The 19,094-nt window shown below is 38.0% G+C and overlaps 1 protein-coding gene across 3 annotated transcripts in view; it reads right to left on the reverse strand.

The window, feature by feature from the left end:
* Positions 1–494: 494 nt before the first annotated feature.
* The window catches only part of Vezt (vezatin, adherens junctions transmembrane protein), an 86,161-nt gene continuing 67,561 nt past the window's right edge, over positions 495–19,094 (reverse strand). Inside the window, exons 7-11 of one of the 3 annotated variants that reach the window (XM_029563091.1) lie at positions 18,388–18,719; positions 13,639–13,832; positions 7,263–7,363; positions 6,339–6,546; positions 495–2,613 (exon numbers count right to left, since the gene is read on the reverse strand). In XM_029563091.1, coding sequence (XP_029418951.1) covers positions 2,108–2,613; positions 6,339–6,546; positions 7,263–7,363; positions 13,639–13,832; positions 18,388–18,719 — 1,341 coding nt within the window. In that variant the 3' untranslated portion in view covers positions 495–2,107. The remainder of the gene's footprint in view (positions 2,614–6,338; positions 6,547–7,262; positions 7,364–13,638; positions 13,833–18,387; positions 18,720–19,094) is intronic. The other 2 variants (XM_008832073.3, XM_008832074.2) reach the window with 2 other exon arrangements.

Below are 19,094 nucleotides of genomic sequence, written 5' to 3' on the forward strand. Positions count from 1 at the left end.
TACAATTTGGAAAATACAATTATAAGTTTTCTCCAAAAAACGTTTTTCTTAAAGGACTTCTGAGTGTGAAATGACAGCAATGAAAACTAGTCAAAACCTTGGTATAAGAAAGTGAAACAGTCTTAGAAAAGCAATGCCACCCACTTATATCACATCGGCCTGTTTGTGTACATATAACGTATTCATGGCAAGAACTACATAGACTTTATTAGGCAGAAACATTATCTAGATCTCATTCCAAAACAACTAAGAATTACAGAGTATGGTTTAAAAAAATCTTCATTTAGAAAATGGACTTCTAGTCTTTTCTGACTCAGGTATCCACTAAGACAACTGAGGAACACTGACTTAGAATATTATAAGAGAAAATTAGTAAAAAAATTTTTTTTTCACAGAGAAAATAGTGTTTTATCTTGGAAATATTTTAAATGATTAAAGAAACTTAAGAAATTACATTAAAAATCTTAAATCATGATTTCAACAAGCAGAATTTTCATGACATTACATAAGAGTAGATAAAACAGACCAGATGGGAAGACTGGGAATTCCTGATTAAGGTTAGTATTTCAGAATTGAAAAGTATCTACTCAGATAGCACTATATAAAATTGAAACTATTAGGAACAAATTTCTGACAAATTGGTATTCTTGAAACAAAATACAATAAAATAATTTGAAATGATTAAACTCCAATCTTTCCTGTGTTGGTTGGGCAAAATTTTTCTAACTGCTTCTAAATCTAAGGAAAAGTAGGGTTGCCAAACTAATTTAAAGAAGTAAAACCCTAAATATTATAATTTCAGCATGTAAAAGTCAGTTATAATATAAGAAATTTCTGTTTCCTTGACATTTAGCTTTTTTCTAACTATGTACAACCCAAGGTATTGCTCCTAACATGTTAATTCTGTAAGTGCCATAATCTGGCAAAAGGCAAAAAAAAAAAAAAAAAAAGTCACTTATGGTACAAAGTCTATTCATATAAAGTAGAAGATTTTCTTAGGATGAAAAATAATTAAAAAAAACCCTCAGTATAAGTAAGTGTGCTCACTGAAAACAGTAAATTATAGAAATTCATTATTCGTTTTCTGGGGCAGCAACATAAATTGAATTTTCCTACATTTCTCCCAAATAATGTTTATATACTCTGTTAATGCTTAGGAGCAACAGGTTTCAGAAACAGAATATTCCTGAAAATGTCACTCTGAAAACAATCACAGAACAAAATAGATGAGACTGGTCAATGTGGAAAGCAGTCTCTTTGAGAGGTATTCATAATAAGAATAAAAAGACAAGGATGCTTTCCAAGAACGCTGACAGGTTTCCTGAGTCTCCTTAATAGCACAATGTAGAAAACAGCAGCATTGTGACTTACTATGGATGTGGTATAGTTATCTCTAAGTAAACTAATATAAAGACCTTTCTGCAAGGTTGGAGATGGGACCTTTGCCTATGGGGATACCGCTTTGACATAATTTCTTTTAAACTCTGTATGGCACCTTAAAATGAACTACTGAACACACATACGAAAAAGTAAACAGAAGAAATATGCCATAGCCCAAATACCTCTGAAACTACTTTTGAGTTCCAAACCCCAGAACACATCAATTGTATTAATTAAATATTTTTATTCAGAACCTGCATCTTTGTTTTAAGACTGGTATAAACAAAAATAAAATACAAACAACTTGTTATTAACATAACAGCTGCAGTTACTAACTGCAAGGATACAGTGAAAAGGAGTCATACTAAATGTTTGTGTTCTTGCAAGAGAATTATCCTAGTCACTTTATGGCAGCAAATTCTGGCAAGAAATGGTAAATTCATTTCTTATTAAAAGTACTTAACAAGTTACCAAGATTATCAATTGTGCCACAAATAAAACAGCGGTTTATTCAGAAAAGCCCTTACCTTTTTCTTATACTCCTAAAAGATCTGCATTTACAGGTATCTACTATAATTTCAGATCAGTTGTTCAAATCAGGATTCTTCCTGTAAATTCACATCTTAGCCTTTATATATAGTAAACGTACACTCATTTTCCCTTTCCAGTCTTGAAGCTAAAAACACTTTTGTAAAAAGAACAATTTAAAATCACTTCATCTTGGTTCTTATTTTTCTTCTACCTCATTTTCACTTCCTTCAGTTATTTGTTCTTCCTCCTCATCACCAAAAGTCTGTTCCTGTATAGAGGTGAAGGAGAGCGATCTAGCAGCCACTTCTGCTGCGAGGCCAGCAGTGAAGGTAAATTCTGGTGACAACTGTAGTCGTGCCAACCTCTGCTTAATGGAGAGCTGTATAGAGTCCCGGGGAGCTGGAGTGGCAGTGGCCCCATCATCCACCAGCTGAGTTTCATCCTTGCTCTCATACTGGTGGCACATCCTTTCTTCAGCTCCTTGGAGGAGGACCTTATGTGCATAAGTGTCTCTGTGTTCACCCTCTCCAGGGTTATGACAGACACACTCAGCCCTACTGACTTCTTCCCCATTTGCAGAGGGTTTACTAGTTTCCTCTTGAGTATCATTTTTATCCACTTTTCCTGTATCTGAATTCATGGATGTTTCTGAATTATTTATGGGTTCCATTGGGTCTACAGGAGACAAGGATTTCAACATAGCTTCAAGGAAAAAAAAAAAAAGAAAAGTAAAAAGAAAAATAATAACTAAGGACTCAACAATGATCTAAACTTTAAACTCCCAGTAGCTTTAAAAAAAATAGCAATAAATAAGAGATTGATAAAACTTTCTAGTAAAATCAACATAAATTTAGAAATCTAGGCAGCTTTATAAGAGACAAAATACCTAAGAAATGAGATAGGGCTTGCTGAAGATTTTTCAGTTCAGAGTCAGTGGTTCTCAAAGCACGGTCCTTGAATCAACAGAATCAACCATCATCTAAGAAGCTGTTAGAAACACACACCCTAGTGGCTGATCCTAGATAAGTGACCTGGATGCTCTGAGAGTGGGAACTAGCATGTTTGCAAGCCTTCCACCTGATCCTGTTACACACATAAGTTTGAGAATCATTGCCATTAGAGAATAAGCAGTGTGGTTTTCACCACAAAGATAATGAACTAAAGTAATCCAGATAATGGCACCGTCAACATATATATGTATACATATATATATACACACATATACACACACATATATACATACATACACATTTATAAGGTCAAACAGCAGGAAAAAAGTGTAACATACAATTCAACTTTCTTGCCAATCACCTAACAAAACCCTACTGTAAGTAAAGCATACTTCTACACATTTTGTAGTGCTACAGAAAAACACAAATGAAATAAAATGTGCATTTAAGACCAACTCCAAACAAAGTATAACACATAATATAATGTAGATCCATACGGCAGAAGTTGTCTTTGCAAGGAAAATGAAGTTTTATTTAGCCCCTCTTGATGTTAGTAGGCAGTGGGTTGCTTGCTAGGCAGTCTCTCCTCCCAGCATGAGGGGTTAGTACAATACAATATATTAGGAAGCATGACGGAAGGAAGAAAGTGCTTCTTGAAGATCTGGCGTATATTTAAAAAATACTTCTGTAAAACATGTCCATTTCCAAGAAACATCCCTATGCTGCAGTAACTCCACTAGAGAAGCAGCAACAACAGAAAAAAATGGCCACAGCAGGTTCCAGTGTAGAATTTCCCTCTCTAATTCCATTCGGACTTTACCCCTGTAGGCAGAGATGAAAACAACTCTGGAAGATGTACTGAAAATTTTCATGGGAAAGCATTTTTATGGTATCAGCAGATCTTTACGCATTTTCAGACTAGACAGCATTATTTCCTTTTCAAATGCAAACTGAATCAAAAGCACACCCCTTAAAATGAGACACATTTCTCATTTGCCCATGATGTCAGTTGGTAAATTTATAGCTGTCTGAAGGAAACACTACATACTACAAAAGATAGAAGCTTATAGATGATGCTATTTCTAGTATTTAAAAAAAATTACTTATTATTTTTATTATATGTGTATGAGTGTATTGCTTGCATGTATGTAAGTGCACCCCTGTCATGTAATGCTAGCATATGGGTGCTGGGAATCGAACCCAGGTCCTCTGCAAGAGCAGCCAGTGCTCTTAACCACTAAGCCATCTCTCCAGCCCCTATTTCCAGTATTTCTGTATATTGTTAGCTCATAAATCTGCTAGGTCTTAACAAATGTACATGTTAGAAGTTTGTTAATATTCATGATCATTAAAATTGAATGAGGGAGACAGAATATGCGTAATTGGAGACAATGTCTCTAAGGGAGTAGACAATTTTGTCTGTCCTTTACATGCTATAGACACAGCAGTAAATAGTGCCAAGCATAGAACAAGAGTGCCAATTGTGATTGCTGAATCACAATTTACTGAATAAATTGCTGCTGGGGAATAAAAGCCAGAAAAAGAAAAGATTAGTTATAGAGACAACAAATCTGAAGACAGAAATTGATAGTGCCTAAAACATAATGCCATTAATCTCTAATTCATGAACAAACAGATCATGGGAACTCTATTGCTGTTTTTGGAAAGTCTGTCATTTCTCTTCTCTGCTTTGCTGCTTGAGTCTTTCTTTAATCACAAGAACACGTCTCTCAGATACGAGGGCCTATAGTGGTGAAGGTAGCAGGGTTGGAAGTCAGAGGAATCACAGAGATGACACTGGTAGAGAGGACAGCTTGGTGGAGAACACAGGGTTCTTGGTAAAGAGATCAGCATAAATTTTCTTCATGAATAAAAACAGCAAGCTTATGGAATTAGTCTAATTGAATAAAAAAGTTGGGAAAGACAGCTTCGCTAGAAAGAGTGAGAAATATGAGTGGACATGATGGATTCCTCTGCTGAAAATGCAGGTACAATAAGAAAGACGGAGCCATTGTAATTTTAAGACAGCGGCCATTATTAATGAGCTGTTTGAGAAAAGTCTGACAAGTCAGCTTAGGTAAAAAGATACTGAAATGAAAGTCAGCTAAGAGACTATTCTGATGCACACATATCACCAAGTGGGGGACCTGAGCGCTAAAGGGGGTCAATGGGAAGAAAAGAGGAAAGGTGAAGCCAAGAAATGCAGATCTGGGCTGGAGAGAACGGGAGGGTTCATAAGAAAAAAAGAGAACCCTGAGGGGTTTTCCAGAATAGATGATCTACATACTAGTGAGAAAGGGAAAGGCAAGTAACTGGCTTTGAGTGTCCAAAAAGATATTCTAAAATGGAAGGGAAGACTCAGTCTACCTTCTTGCAAGTCCAAAGGAATTAATTCAGCTGGGAATGAGCTTAGTTGACATGGCCAACTATCAAGTTTCCCTTCATTCCTCTCTGCCTGTCATGAAGTATGACTGAAGAAGAAGTGAGAGGTAGAACGAAGAAGTTAAGGCCAGTTGCTGGTACTATCAGCCAGCCAACCAGGTCCACACTCGAATACAAAGCACACAGAAACACCTCCTCCACTTCTGTACACTAAACATGCTCAAAGCACTTAAGTAACTCAAGTGAAAATGGTCCCAATCTCAGTGTATTTTTCTTTTCTTTTTTTTTTTTTTCTTTTTTTGTCTTTTTGAGACAGGGTCTCCTTGTAGCCCCAGCTGTCCTGGATTCACTATGGAGACCAGGCTGGCCTCAAACTCACAGAGATCCGCCTGCCTCTGCCTCCCGAATGCTGGGATTAAAGGCATGAGCCACCATGCCCGGGCTCAATGTATTTTTCAATATTAACAGTTATTAATTTGTTTCACTGAGGTACTTTATTTTATTTTTTTTGGTCCTTTTGAAACAGAGCCTCTCTGTAGCCACAGCTGGCCTGGAACTCAGAGATCTGCCTGCCTCTGCCTTCCTGCTGGGATTAAAGGCATGCACCATCCATGCTCAGCTCCATTGAGGTACTTCAAATACAGAGAGCAGAGTTTAGCATCTCAAATTCATTAATTTCTTTTTCTTTTTTCTTTTCTTTCTTTCTTTCTTTCTTTTTTTTTTGCTAAAAAGGACTTATTATATAGCTCAGGTAGTACAGACTTGCTATGTAGCTCAGGCTGGCCTCAAACTCATGATCCTCCTTGCCTCAACCTTCTTGCTGGGATTACAAGCATGCACAACCATGGCTGGCTCCGAGCATTCAACTTAATGTCCACTCTGAAACAAATTTAGCCAAAAAAAAAAAAAAAAATTAAATACCTGATGCAAAGTGTGACTTCATAGTCCCAGTGATTGCATACCTACTCTTTTATTGATCAAATTGATTTTCTTCTAGATGAAAGTGTACTAACTGGTGGATCCAGAATACTACCGTTCAAACATGGTTCAAAGAGAAAAGAACCCCCTTCAATGGATTAAGAAGTGGGTGCTTACCGTGATCACTAAACAGAAGCTGCTTCCATTTCTGCCTCTCTGCCTCTGAAGCTTTAAATCCAAGCACAGATTTTAACTCTTGCAGCACCCTCTTGGATTCTTCTTGTTCACGTTTTTGTCTCTCTTTATCTTCTTGAGACAAGTAATAAAAATCATCCTTTCTGAAATCACTTTCTATATCTATATCATCTACATAAGCTTCTAATTCCTGAAAATGAATAAAGGAAAAAAATGTCAAGCAAATTTGTTAATATCATTTACTTACATGTAGCTATGCAACTCTAAGATTCAAAAATGAGTACTTACTCTTGGTACACGAATTACAGCAGTTGGGGAGGGATGAAAGCAACATATCTATTGATAAACTGAAATCTTCCAAGAGCTTAACCATGGATACTAAAAAGAGTCATGGATAAAAAAGTTTAACAGGAGAGATGACTCAGTGGTTAAGAGCACTGACTGCTCTTACAGAGGACCAGGGTTTGATTCCCAGCACCCACATGGTGGCCAGCAACAGTTCGTAACTCCAGTTCCAGGGGAATCTGATGCCGCCTTCTGACCTCCACGGGCATTGCATGACACCTGTGCACTTACATGCAGGCAATACACTCATACACACATAAAATTAAAAAAAAAATCTCCCTGTGGCCCCAGCTGTCCTGGAACTCACTATGTAGACCAGGCTGGCCTTGAACTCACAGAGATCCGCCTGCCTCTGCCTCCCAAGTGCTGGAATTAAAGGCGTGCACCACCACACCCGGCCCTAGAGCTGATGTTTTATATAAATTTATATTATAATTTTAAAGCTCATTAGAAACAGAAATTCAACAATTTATTTGACAATTCTCCATGTCTCTTAAAGTTAAGGTAGACTTTCTATATGAAACTCTTCTGTAGAGGGGAAAAAGTAACTTTCATCCTTACCTGTTCCTCAGGGATGGGATCTTTGTCTGCAATGTGGAGAGTAGGCCGCATCAAAGGTACTGCAGTGCAGTGTGGATTTTCACATGCCTCTTCAGGCTTGCCTTTAAAAAGTGGGTGGGTAGGGGACGAGTCAAGATGAGAAACAGGCCTTCAGAAATAAATGGGCATCTAATGAGAATGTCCCTGGCACTAACACCTTGTTAGTTTCAGAGTCCAACTTGTTTTTTTCCTCTTTTTCTTGTTTTGAAACAGGGTCTTCCTCAGAGGTCAGGTTGGTTTTAGCATAGCCATCTTCCTACCTCAGCCTCATGAGTGCTGGTATTTCGATGTATGCTACCATATCTGACTCCCAATTTGTTCTGGTCATAACTTTTATTTACAAACATTAAAGACACTAACAGTAATAGCAGTAAATGTACAATTTAATTTAAGTTAAATCAAACTCCTGGAGGAAAGGGCCACAGTATCTGGCACATGATGGATACTACATAAATACACAAAATGTTTTGCTCATAGTATAGGAACTGTCTTAAGACAGATCACCATTCTTTCTACTAAAAAAAGATCAATCTTACACTATTTTATTTTTCTATCTTATATTATTTTAACTCTTAGAAGTTACAATTGGAAATGAATTTCACAAGTTAATATCCTCACATGATTACCCAGCAGAGTTTAACTTTAATTACTTGAAATTCAATTTTGGTATCTAATTATATGATTACATATTATGTCTCTACTTCAAATATGAGCCAGGAGTGGTGGCACGCTCCTGTAATCCCAGCAATCAAGAAGTGGAGGCAAGATCAGGGAATCAAGGTTATCTTCAGCTACATAGTGAGTTGAAGGCTAACCTGGGCGACATGAGACCCTGACTCAAACCAAACCAAGCCAAATCAAACCACACCACCCAAAGGATGTATGCTCAGCACCGAGGCAGCTGAAATAGGAGCACCACAAATTCAAGGCCAGCCTGGGCTATATGTAAAGACCCTGTCTCAAAAATCGAACCAATCAACCAACTAACCAACTAAACAAACACCCAAAGCATAGCTTACTCATCTAGATTTTTACTTTTCAAAAGTAATAGTAGTTACATGGTAAAGGACAATATGAAATATTTAGGAAATGTTACAAATAGATAACTGGAGAGTTGTCTACAAGCAAGAGAGCTAATGACTAATACCAATATAAATTACAGAAGTAGGGGGGCTAGAGAGATGGCTCAGCGCTTAAGAGCAAAGGCTGCTCTTGTAGAGGACCTGGGTTTGATTCCCAGCACCCGCATGGCAGCTAAAAACTGCCTGTAACTCCAGTTCCAGGGAATCCAATGCCGCCTTCTGACTTCCATGGGCACTGCACGACAAGGGTGCACTTATATACATGCAGGCAATACATTCATATACATTAAATAGAAACAGTAAATAAAATAAAAAATAAATTACAGAAGTAGGTAGCACTAAAAGGGGACAGACTCGCACAGTGGCTAAGAACTCTAGAGTTAGACACACCTAAGTGAAACCCCAGCTTCTTAAGCTTTCTAGCTTAAATAAGTTATATCTGTTCAATAGTGCTGAAAATAACAATATTCATCTTGTAAAGACTAAATAACACATGAAAAGTGCTTAGAGCACCTATTAATAAAGTTCCATTAATGTCTTTTTAGTAGAACACACATTTCCTTTCATCAATGCTGATAATATATATTAAACTCTTTGAATGAAAAACGAAAACAAGCTGGGCATGGTGGTGCATGCTTTTACTCCCAGCACTCGGGAGGCAGAGGCAGGCGGATCTCTGCGAGTTGAAGGCCAGCCCAGTCTACATAGTGAGTTCCAGGTCAGCTGGGGCTACAGGGAGACCCTGTCTCAAAAAGAACAAAACAAAACCTTGATAAAACAAAACAACCCCCCCAAATCCAAAGTACTGCTTCTTGCTTTTGAAGTGCTAGGGGTGAACCCTAGGCCTCATGTATGCGCCACTACAACTGAGCTAACACTCCAGTTCTCTACAGCATTCTTAAGTAATGCTAATATGAAAATATAAAACTACAAAAGTATTAGAAGAAATCACAAACTTAAAGGAAGTCTTTATGACATAAAAATCCATAAGCCACAGGGCGTGGTGGCGCACACCTTTAATCCCAGCACTTGGGAGGCAGAGGCAGGTGGATCTCTGTGAATTCAAAGCCAGCCTGGTCTACATAGTGAGTTCCAGGACAGCTGGGGCCATAGGGACACCCTGTCTCAAAAAGATGAAAAAAAAAAAAATCCATAAGCCACATAAGGGAAAAAACATGCATTTTTCCAAGAAAAGGATGTCATAAGCAAAGACCAAATTAACATATTCCATAATACATTTATAAATATTGATATGTATATACAGGAAAAGCTGAAAAAAGGAGTTACCCTAGGGAAGGTAACCAGTGGCTGGAGTGGGATCACTAGGCTCTTCCTCTTATTTCTACTCCTTAGGCCTTTTAAATTTTTGAACATATTAAACTCCCTAGTGCTTCATGAAGTATTAAAAGAAAGTTCTTTTTTTCCTTTTTTTTGTCTTTTTGAGACAGGGTCTCCCTGTAGCATGTAGACCAGGCTGGCCCTGAACTCACAGAGATTCGCCTGCCTCTGCCTCCCAAGTGCTGGAACTAAAGGTGTGTGTCACCACTCAAGGCTTAAAAGAAAGTTTTTAAAATGCTAAGAACAACTAAAATATCAACTATAGTAAGCAGAAGTCTACAAGGACAAGTAACAAGTTACATAAAAGGGATTATGTTAAGTAAATATTCTGAAGATAATGAGAACCAGGTTTCTTTTTTCTTTTTGGTCTTTTTTTGAGACAGGACTCCTCAGCTGGCCTGGAACTACGTAAGACCAGGTTGGCCTTGAACTCACAGGGATCTGCCTGCCTCTGGCTCCCTGGAACCACGTTTCTTATAATCAGACAATGGGAGGTTCAAATGTGGGAAGGACAGAATAAATCAGTAAATCATGTGGTGTTGAAACTTTACTAGTATTGATATGACAAGGTTTTTAATGTACACAGACAAAGAAATGGATCTGGGGGCTGAAGAGATGGCACAGACGTTAAGAGCACGGACTGCTCTTGCAGAGGACCCGGGTTCGATTCCCAGCACCCACATGGCAGCTATGAACCGTCTTTAACTCCAGTTCCAGGGGAATCCGAAAGCCCTCTTCTGACATCTGTGGCATTGCACAACACGGGTGCACTCACATACATGCAGGCAATATACTCAAACGCACAAAATAAAAATAATACATAAAATGTTTTTAAAAGAAGTGAATCTGAATGTGTCTATGTCTACACAAATACATTTTGTAGCTTCATCCATACACTGGGAGGATGTAAAAACAATTACATCCCAGTGGCAATGAGCATATACAGCATCCAGATCATGTTTTCTAATGCCATTCTCCAGTAAAAGAACTGAGGTTTTGCACAGACATGACTGCATAGAATTGGGGTAAGGACAGGAAGAAAATGCTTAAGGAATGATGCTGAGTGTGAAAATATCACTATTTTACATACTAACTAAAAAGATTAACAAACAGAAAAGAAAAAAAGAGGATGGGGTTCATACAAATCAAAAATCTTTACTGATATAAATAAGTAAATAAGTGAGCAAAAAGATATTTTACCTTATGGTAGAGTAACAAATAATAAATGTAAAAGAAAAAATGGAATTAGAAAATGACCAATTGGCAATAATCACAAGTATTAGGGGGTTTTATGTCTGATACTTACTCTTAAATAGTGCAGAGGAACACTACTATCAAAAACAATTATACAAACACAAATACACAAATTCAAGTAAAATCTAAAACTAGTAAAAAATAATTTAAATAATTTAAATTATTTAATTCATTCAATTAAAAAAAACCTCACTTTTTGGCATCCCATTCTATGGGGTTAGACAAATATATGGTCACAACCCAAATACTGAACAATCCCCTAAATATTAACTTATGCTATCCCCTTTCTTGTTTTGTTTTTGAGACAGGGTCTTGCTAAGTAGTCTATGTTAGCTTTGAACGTCACTCATCCTGCCTCAGTCTCCTCCACAGCTATGCATCACATGCCTGGCTATGTTGCCACTTTAAAACTTATTCCTCCACTTTCAGCTCCTGTCAACCACTGACCTGTTTTCTGTTCCTTTGCCATTTTAAGAACATCATAATTGCCAGGCATAGTGGCATATGCCTGTAATCCCTTCACTCAGGAGGTAGAGACAGGAGGGTAGGGAATTTGAAGCTAACATGGTCTACAAAGCGAGTTTGGGCCACCTGAACTACTCAAAAAAAAAAAAAAAAATCAAATCAAACCAAAGCAACGCAAAATGTATTAAAGATTCATTCATCCTGTTGTATGCATCTCTCTTTTTATTGCTGAGTAGTATTCCAATGAATAGATGCAACAGTTTATTTGCCAGCCAAAGGACACATGACCTGTTTAGATCTTTTAGTGGTTATAACAAAGTCATTATAAACATGTAAGTGTAGCTTTTTTGTGAGCACTAAATTTTTCTCTTCCTATTTTCATATTTTGTGGTTGTAGACACTGAACCCAAGGAATCACAGAATTAGGCAAGTGTTTTAGCACTGAGCTACCCTCAGCCCCCAGCCTGCGAACATAAAGTTATGATAGTTTTTGGCCAAATATTTAAATGACACTACTAGATGTATTAGTAATGGGTGAAGTTTTGATGAAGAAAGCATATTTATATAACCTCAAATAATTTTAATCACAAAATATTTATTATGAGATACTACAAGGAAAGGCTAAATACCACATATGATTTGGATGTTGATGTATAAAAATACGATTTAGATCTGGGTATAGTGGTATACTCCTTTAATCTGGGCACTTGGGAGGCAGAGGCAGGTGGATCTCTGTGAGATTGAGGCCAGTGTGATCTATAGAGCAAGTTCTAGGTCAACTAGGGCTATAGGGAAACTGTCTCAACCTCCTCCCCCAAATACTATTTGGACAGTTGTGCTGGATAGCTTTAGTGTCAACTTAACACAACTGGGTTGAGGGAACCTCAACTGGGGAATTGCCTCCATTGGACTGGCCTGTGGCCATGTCTGTGGGGCATCTTCTTGATTGTTATGTGATGTGGGAGGGCCCAGCTCACTGTGGGTGGTGCTACCCCTGGGCAGGTGGATGTGTCTTGCATAAGAAAGCAGGCTGAGCAGGGGACAGGGGAGCAAGCCAGTAAGCACAGTTCCTCATAGCCTGTTCGCCAGCTCCTGCCTCCAGATTCTTGCCCTGAGTTCCTAACTTGGGCTCTCTGATGAACTGTGACCTGGGAGATGTAAGCTGAATAAACCCTTTCCTCCCCAACTTGGTATTGGTCAGCGTGGTTTGTCACAGCAATGGAGAAACAAACTAAGACAACAGTCTATGAAATTTGAATTGGTTCTGTGGGCTAGATATAAATAGTCTATCATTGGTGATTCTCTTATTTTGATGCTATCTTGTGGATGTAGAAGACTGTCCATGGTATTCAAAATTACAAAGAGAAATATTTAGGGATAACGGGACTTTATGTGTGTCACCTACTCTTAAATAGTTCAGAGTAATATCATCACCATGTGTATATAAGCATACATGCAAAAAGACAAGACAAATGTGATAGAATATCAACAGTTAGATTTAGATGAAAGGTGCTTTGAACTATTTTTCTAGAAATCTAAAATGATTTCTATGAAACATCAAAATCTGGCTAACTAAAGTATTTGCTTTGTAAAATAGTCAAACAACATTTAAAGTTTTATAGCCATGGCCTTCGATTCAAGGCACTCTTCCTGTCTCAGCCTAAGTGCTATAATTACAGGCATAAACCACCACAGCCAGCTGAACTCATTCTTTTATGACTCTTAGCTGTAAGAGTTTCTGGAAGTTCTGATAGTAGAAAGTACTATCAAACTTATCCCTTTGCTGGGCATAGTGGTGCATACCTTTAATCTGAGTGGGAGGCAGAGGCACATGGATTTCTGTCAGATTAAGGCCAGCCTGGTCTACATAGCAAATTCCAGGCTAGCTGGGGCTACAGAGAAACCCTGACTCAAAAAAAAAAAAAAAAAAAAAAAAAAAGAATAAAGAACTTTATTTCAGGTGTTTTTTTAAAGGAGCTAGGACTTAATGAACATTTAAATCATCTGTATTTTATATTAAAATAAGAGTCAAGACTGAATTCAGTGTCAATTTGTACATATAAATTCAACTTTTCATTTTAGTAAATGAAGAACTTTCATGAAACAAGTTTCTTCATGTAAACAAAAAGCCTAATAAAACCCCAGAATGAAACAAGCATATTTGATAAGCATGTGCTGAAAGTAATCTTTACAGGTACCTTGCTTATTTGTACTTCTTCGCAGCAGTTTGTCCACCTGACAAATGGCCTCTTCCCAGCAACTGTTGCTTGCTTGAACATGGGGCTCAATCAGCTTTAACTTCTGTTCTAGTATTGGATAAGCCTCTGGCACCAGCTCTTGTGTTTCTTTTGCACAAACAAGCTTTTCAAGTTCATCCTCAAGAATTATTACTCTAGGTAATACAGAAAAACAGAAACAGATTTTTAAAAATATAAAATAGAAATTTCATAATTTATAAGAATTATTAGTTCTAGAGATAAATGGTGACAGTTGTACAATATATATGTACTTGATGCCACTGTACTCTGAAAAATTATTAAATGGGGCTGGAGATGCAGTTCAGTGATAGAGTACTTGATTAACATGTCTAAACATACACACACACACACACACACACACACACACACACACACCCCAAACAAATGAAATTTGTAAGGTATGCTATGTAATTTATTAACAAGTATTTCTTACAGACATACCAGGCAGTTTCTGAGCTGAAAGAATAGATTAAGCCCAACTCCTACTTTTTGGAAATTAATAATCAGGAAAATTGTATATTTGATTCATATTGTAAAAATTAAAAACATTAAAAAATATTTTACTTATTGTTTTTATTTTATGTGTAGGATTGTTGTGCCTGCATGTAGGTAAGTGCACCCGTGTCGTGCAATTGCCTGTGGAGGACAGAAGAGGCTGTCAGATCCCCTGGAACTGGAGTTACAGACAGTTGTTAGCTGCCATGTGGGTGCTGGGATTCTAACCTGGGTCTTCTGCAAGAACAGTGTTCTTAATCATTGAGCCATCTCTCCATCCCAAAAAATTAAAAACATTTTAAAGATAAGAATTTAAGCCAGAGAATTAAAGAAACTTGACTAGAATCACAAATCTGCTAATGTTGAGCTGAGTCCAAGCCCAAAAGGGTAATATCAAAAAGAAAGTGTTATGAGAATTCATAAGACCAGGAAATCACTAGTCTTGGGTACACTAGTGCTGGGTGAAAACAGGGAAAAGCTAAGGAAGATTACTTCTGAGGAAGCACTAATAAATACACACAAGTGGTATCTGTACAGTGAGGGAGTCATTCTAGATGCAATCTGGGAACAAGTTTTTACATAGTTCAGCAAAGGTAAAGGAGTGAGAAATAAAGATAGAAACTCAGATTTGGGTTTTAGAAAGCTTTTTACAGGGGCTGGAGAGACGGTTCAGCAGTTAAGGGCATCTGCTGCTTTTCCAGAGGACCCAAGTTTAGTTCTCAGCACCCACGTTGAGGTGGTCACAACCACCTGTAACTCCAGCTCCAGGGGATCTGACACTCTCTTCTGGCCCCCATGGGCACCTGCACACACACTGCATATACACAAATAGACACACAAAATATACACACAACTAAAAAAAAAATTCAAAGATGTACATTTTGGTTTAAGGTGCTATACTTGGAAACTAGTGATGATTTTCAGTTAAGTGAGAAAGTAAACACATGTCAGTAACCTTAATCTGGAAGTAAGGAAGAACAGTTGATGGCTTGAGCCATAGTGTCAGTCAGAGACACTGAGAATGAGAATAGTAAATGGGATAAGGAGGGGGACAAAATTGAAAGAGCTTCAAAATATGAAACAGAACAATTTTAAAAGTATATTTACTGAGTTTTTGTGCATTTCATACAAAACATCTTAATCATATTTATATCCCTCCTCCATCTGTACCCCCTTATACAACACTCACCAGATTTCAGGCATTCTGTCATATATGTTACGGACTATCTCTATCGAGTCAAGTTAATGTCCTCAGATATCTCTCAATGCAAATTCATCCACTGCGGTCTAGTCAGCTTATCTAGAGTCTCTCCTTTAAAGAAGATCAACTCTCTCTCACCCGGCAGTAATCAGCTGCCAACAGTTCTTTGGCTAAGGTTGGGGTCTGCTGCCCATTTCTCCAGTTCTCTGCTGGGTTTTTGTCTGATTGAGTTTGCATGGGTCTTGTGCATGCTGACACCATTGTTGTAAGTTCATACGGTCATGCATCTCTTCCCCTGGCTCTTAAAATTTTCCATCCCCAACACTTTTAAAAGTGGTAAGAGCCATGTATAGTGGGCACATTCCTATAATCCTAGGACTTAGAGTCCTGAAGCAAAATGATTTGAGTTTGAGGATAACCCAGGACACACAAGATCCTGTCACAAACAAACCAACCCCCACAAACAAACCAGCCAACTAAACAACCAACCCCCTCAAAGAGAAAAAGTGCTACACAGTAACACTATAGAAAAAATATTTGTGCCTAGTATACTTGCTAATTAAAATACTTGGGTACCAGATAGTAGTATATACAAAATATTCCATTTTAAAACAGAACACTCATCTCCCATACAAAGCTCCTCTTGTTTATTTACTCAGTATAGCATTCTTCCTTCTTTAAACCCCCTTCATTTCAATGTATTGTAATAGGCCTGGTATATTCCTGATTCTATTGCCTCAAAGTAATTCTTTGGGGACTCTGATTTTGCTTAATACAACTTTTCCACTAAAATCTCATCTTCCTCTGTATGATTGCTAATCTTATCAACTTGGTTGAATCCAGAACCAACTAAGATATTCTTGGGTCTATGAGGGCATTTCCAGGGAAGGATTAAACAAGGGGAGAAGATCCTTCCCTAGTGGGCAGCATCTTCCCTAGGCTGCCCAGATACAACGAGATCTGAGGAAAATCAGTGCTGCTTTGCTTGCCTGCCTTTGCTTCCTGCTGGTCAATATATTGACCCTGTTGTTGTTGTTGCTGCCGCCATCTTTCACCGGCATCAGAACCCAGCCTCTCTGGTCTTCCACGTGGACTAAAGACCAGTGGCTCTTTAAGAATCCTTTAGACCTTTAGCACCAGATTGGGACTCCTGAGGTGTCCAGCCTCAGGACTGAACAGCTACCAGGTTCTCTGCCTCTTCAGGGTTTAGACAGCTATTGTTGGACTACCCAGACCCTATTGTGTAAGCCAATTTATTAAATATCCTCTTATAATATATATTCATGGGGCTGGGGAGATGGCTCAATGTTAAGAGCTCTTGTTGCTGTTTCAAAGGACCCAAGTTTGGTTCTCAGCACTCATACTGGACAGCTCATAACCATCTAGAAGACCAGTTCCAGGAGATCTGACACCCTCTTTTGGCCTCTATTGATACCCACATGCATCATACACACACGCACACACACACAGAGACACACACACACACAGACACACACAATAAGCCTTTAAAAACATATATTCATTTGTTGGTTCTGTTCCTCTAGAGAGCCTTGCTAACATACTCTTTGCTACCCACTCAAGTGGAAATGGCCTTATCTTCCATGTTGCTTGCCATGAATTGGATTGGTATTCACTTGTTATCTTAGAACAGTAGATAGAGATCATGGGGATACTCTCACCTCAGTTTCTTCATTTTCCCTATTCCCTAACCTTTGAGTTCCATACAAACCTGTCACAGGCCTTAATGGAGGTAAAACTTACCTTTTCCAGTATATTCTTGACCTTAAGTTTCTATCCTTGTATATCTTTTTTTCTTTATTCCATGTATTCTAGCCTTTTGAGGTTATGAAATGTCAAGTCCTTTTGAATCACTTTCTATCTTAAATCTGATTTACACCTTTCCCTTTCCACTTCTTGATTGGTGGGTCAAGTGGAATACCAACTATATTCTTATCAGCTTAGTAAATTCTTTTTTTTGAAATGTTTTATTTATTATTTTTATTTTATGTGTATATTACTTGCATGTAGGTAAGTGCACACGTGTTGTGCAATGCCCACAGAGGACAGAGAGGCCATCGGATCACCTGGAACTGGAGTTATGGACAGCTGTTAGCTGCCATGTGGGTGCTGGGATTCGAACCTGGGTCTTCTGCAAGAACAACCAGTGTTCTTAACTGCTGAGCCATCTCTCCAGCCCCAATCAGCTTAGTAAATTCTTATGGCCTTCCAGACTGCCAACAAAATAATAACCACCCATTTGTTCCAGCCCTAACACTGTATTTAACTTTTAGAGGAAAAATTCACTGGGAATGACTATATTCAGACGTTATGTGTTGATTCAACTTTAAATGTGAAAATTGTCATTAGAAAAAGATGAAAATAATACTTGCAATTCATAAAAGTACACCCAAGTGGAATATAAAAATTTGGAAATTTACAGCTGAATATTAACAACATATGGAAAGTAGAAGATTAGCAAATATAAAACGTGGACAGTAACTTTTATTATCCAATGGAGGCCAAAAAGTTTATTCTGTGCTACAGAAGCAGTTCTAAATCTGTTACGACGTATTTAGAAAAACAGTAATATATTCCCCTTTGGCTGTGTCATAGCAATACCTTTTACACTGTTAAAGTGCTGGCAGGGACTTCTTAGACTGCAGGTTCCAGACTAAAAGCCCTACCTTAAGAGAGTTAAAGCAGCTCATTTTCATAGCCTTCTCCATTTCACTGCTTAAAGGTAGGAAGCATCTCCTTTTGTCCTGTCTTTCTAGACTTTCTGTTGAAATCAAAAAAAGGAGAAACTACAAATTATCCTCACACTATAGTACTTACATATCATTGGTTCCTTGATACGTCATACCTATAAATCATCCTTCGTGCTAATTTTGTTTCTTCTTTCTATCTAGGACACAAGCCAACAGCCACGGTGGAACAGGAATAGTGTGTTAAAGCAGCACAGGGACATTCTCTTACATGGATTCTAAACTTACTCATTCAGTAATGCTTTCAGATGGAGCTGCAAGCTACGCACTGCTGTGTGAACGTTATTCAGTTCTTTTGACTTCTGTGGAGCTTTGGATAAACGCTGGGGTACTGACTGGTGCTGAGTTTCAAAGTACCGATAGAACTCATAGCTACGCTTAAGCTCTTCCAAACAGGCAGAATGTGCATGAGGTAGATCTTGAGTCACATCAGATAAAATACGATGAGGCAAAAGTGCTTCAGTTAGTAAGGGCCCTGAAGGTGAATTAGCTGTAGAAAGTAACAGGGCTAAGCGTCTGAAGAACTCTGAACTCTGTGCCACCCAGAGTTGGAACAAAACCTAAAAGAGAAGAAGAGAAAAGAGAAGAGAAGAGGAGGGGAGGGGAGGGGAGGGGAGGGAAGGGAAGAGAGAATGATCAATAAAAAAATGGTCAATACAAACTAAAAATTAGCTTATCTTCTGGTTTTAACTTTCATGTTATTCGAAATAACTAATGCTGAACTTGAACTAACTCTAGGATGAGCCAAGGATGTCCTATCAATTATGTAGTCACAACATGTGGGAAGTTATGATTCTAGGATAAGAGGTAACACCTGTATGTAGTCTAGCACAGCTCTTCCTTAGAAATAGCATAAGATGAATGGAATCAGATATACTTATTAGAAGTGAATTTTCCTTTATAAAAGAAATTTCAGGTTGGCAAGATGCAGGTAA

Source organism: Nannospalax galili, unplaced genomic scaffold, assembly GCF_000622305.1.
Source record: "Nannospalax galili isolate Female #2095 unplaced genomic scaffold, S.galili_v1.0 scaffold734, whole genome shotgun sequence".
Classification (NCBI taxonomy): Eukaryota; Metazoa; Chordata; class Mammalia; order Rodentia; family Spalacidae; genus Nannospalax; species Nannospalax galili.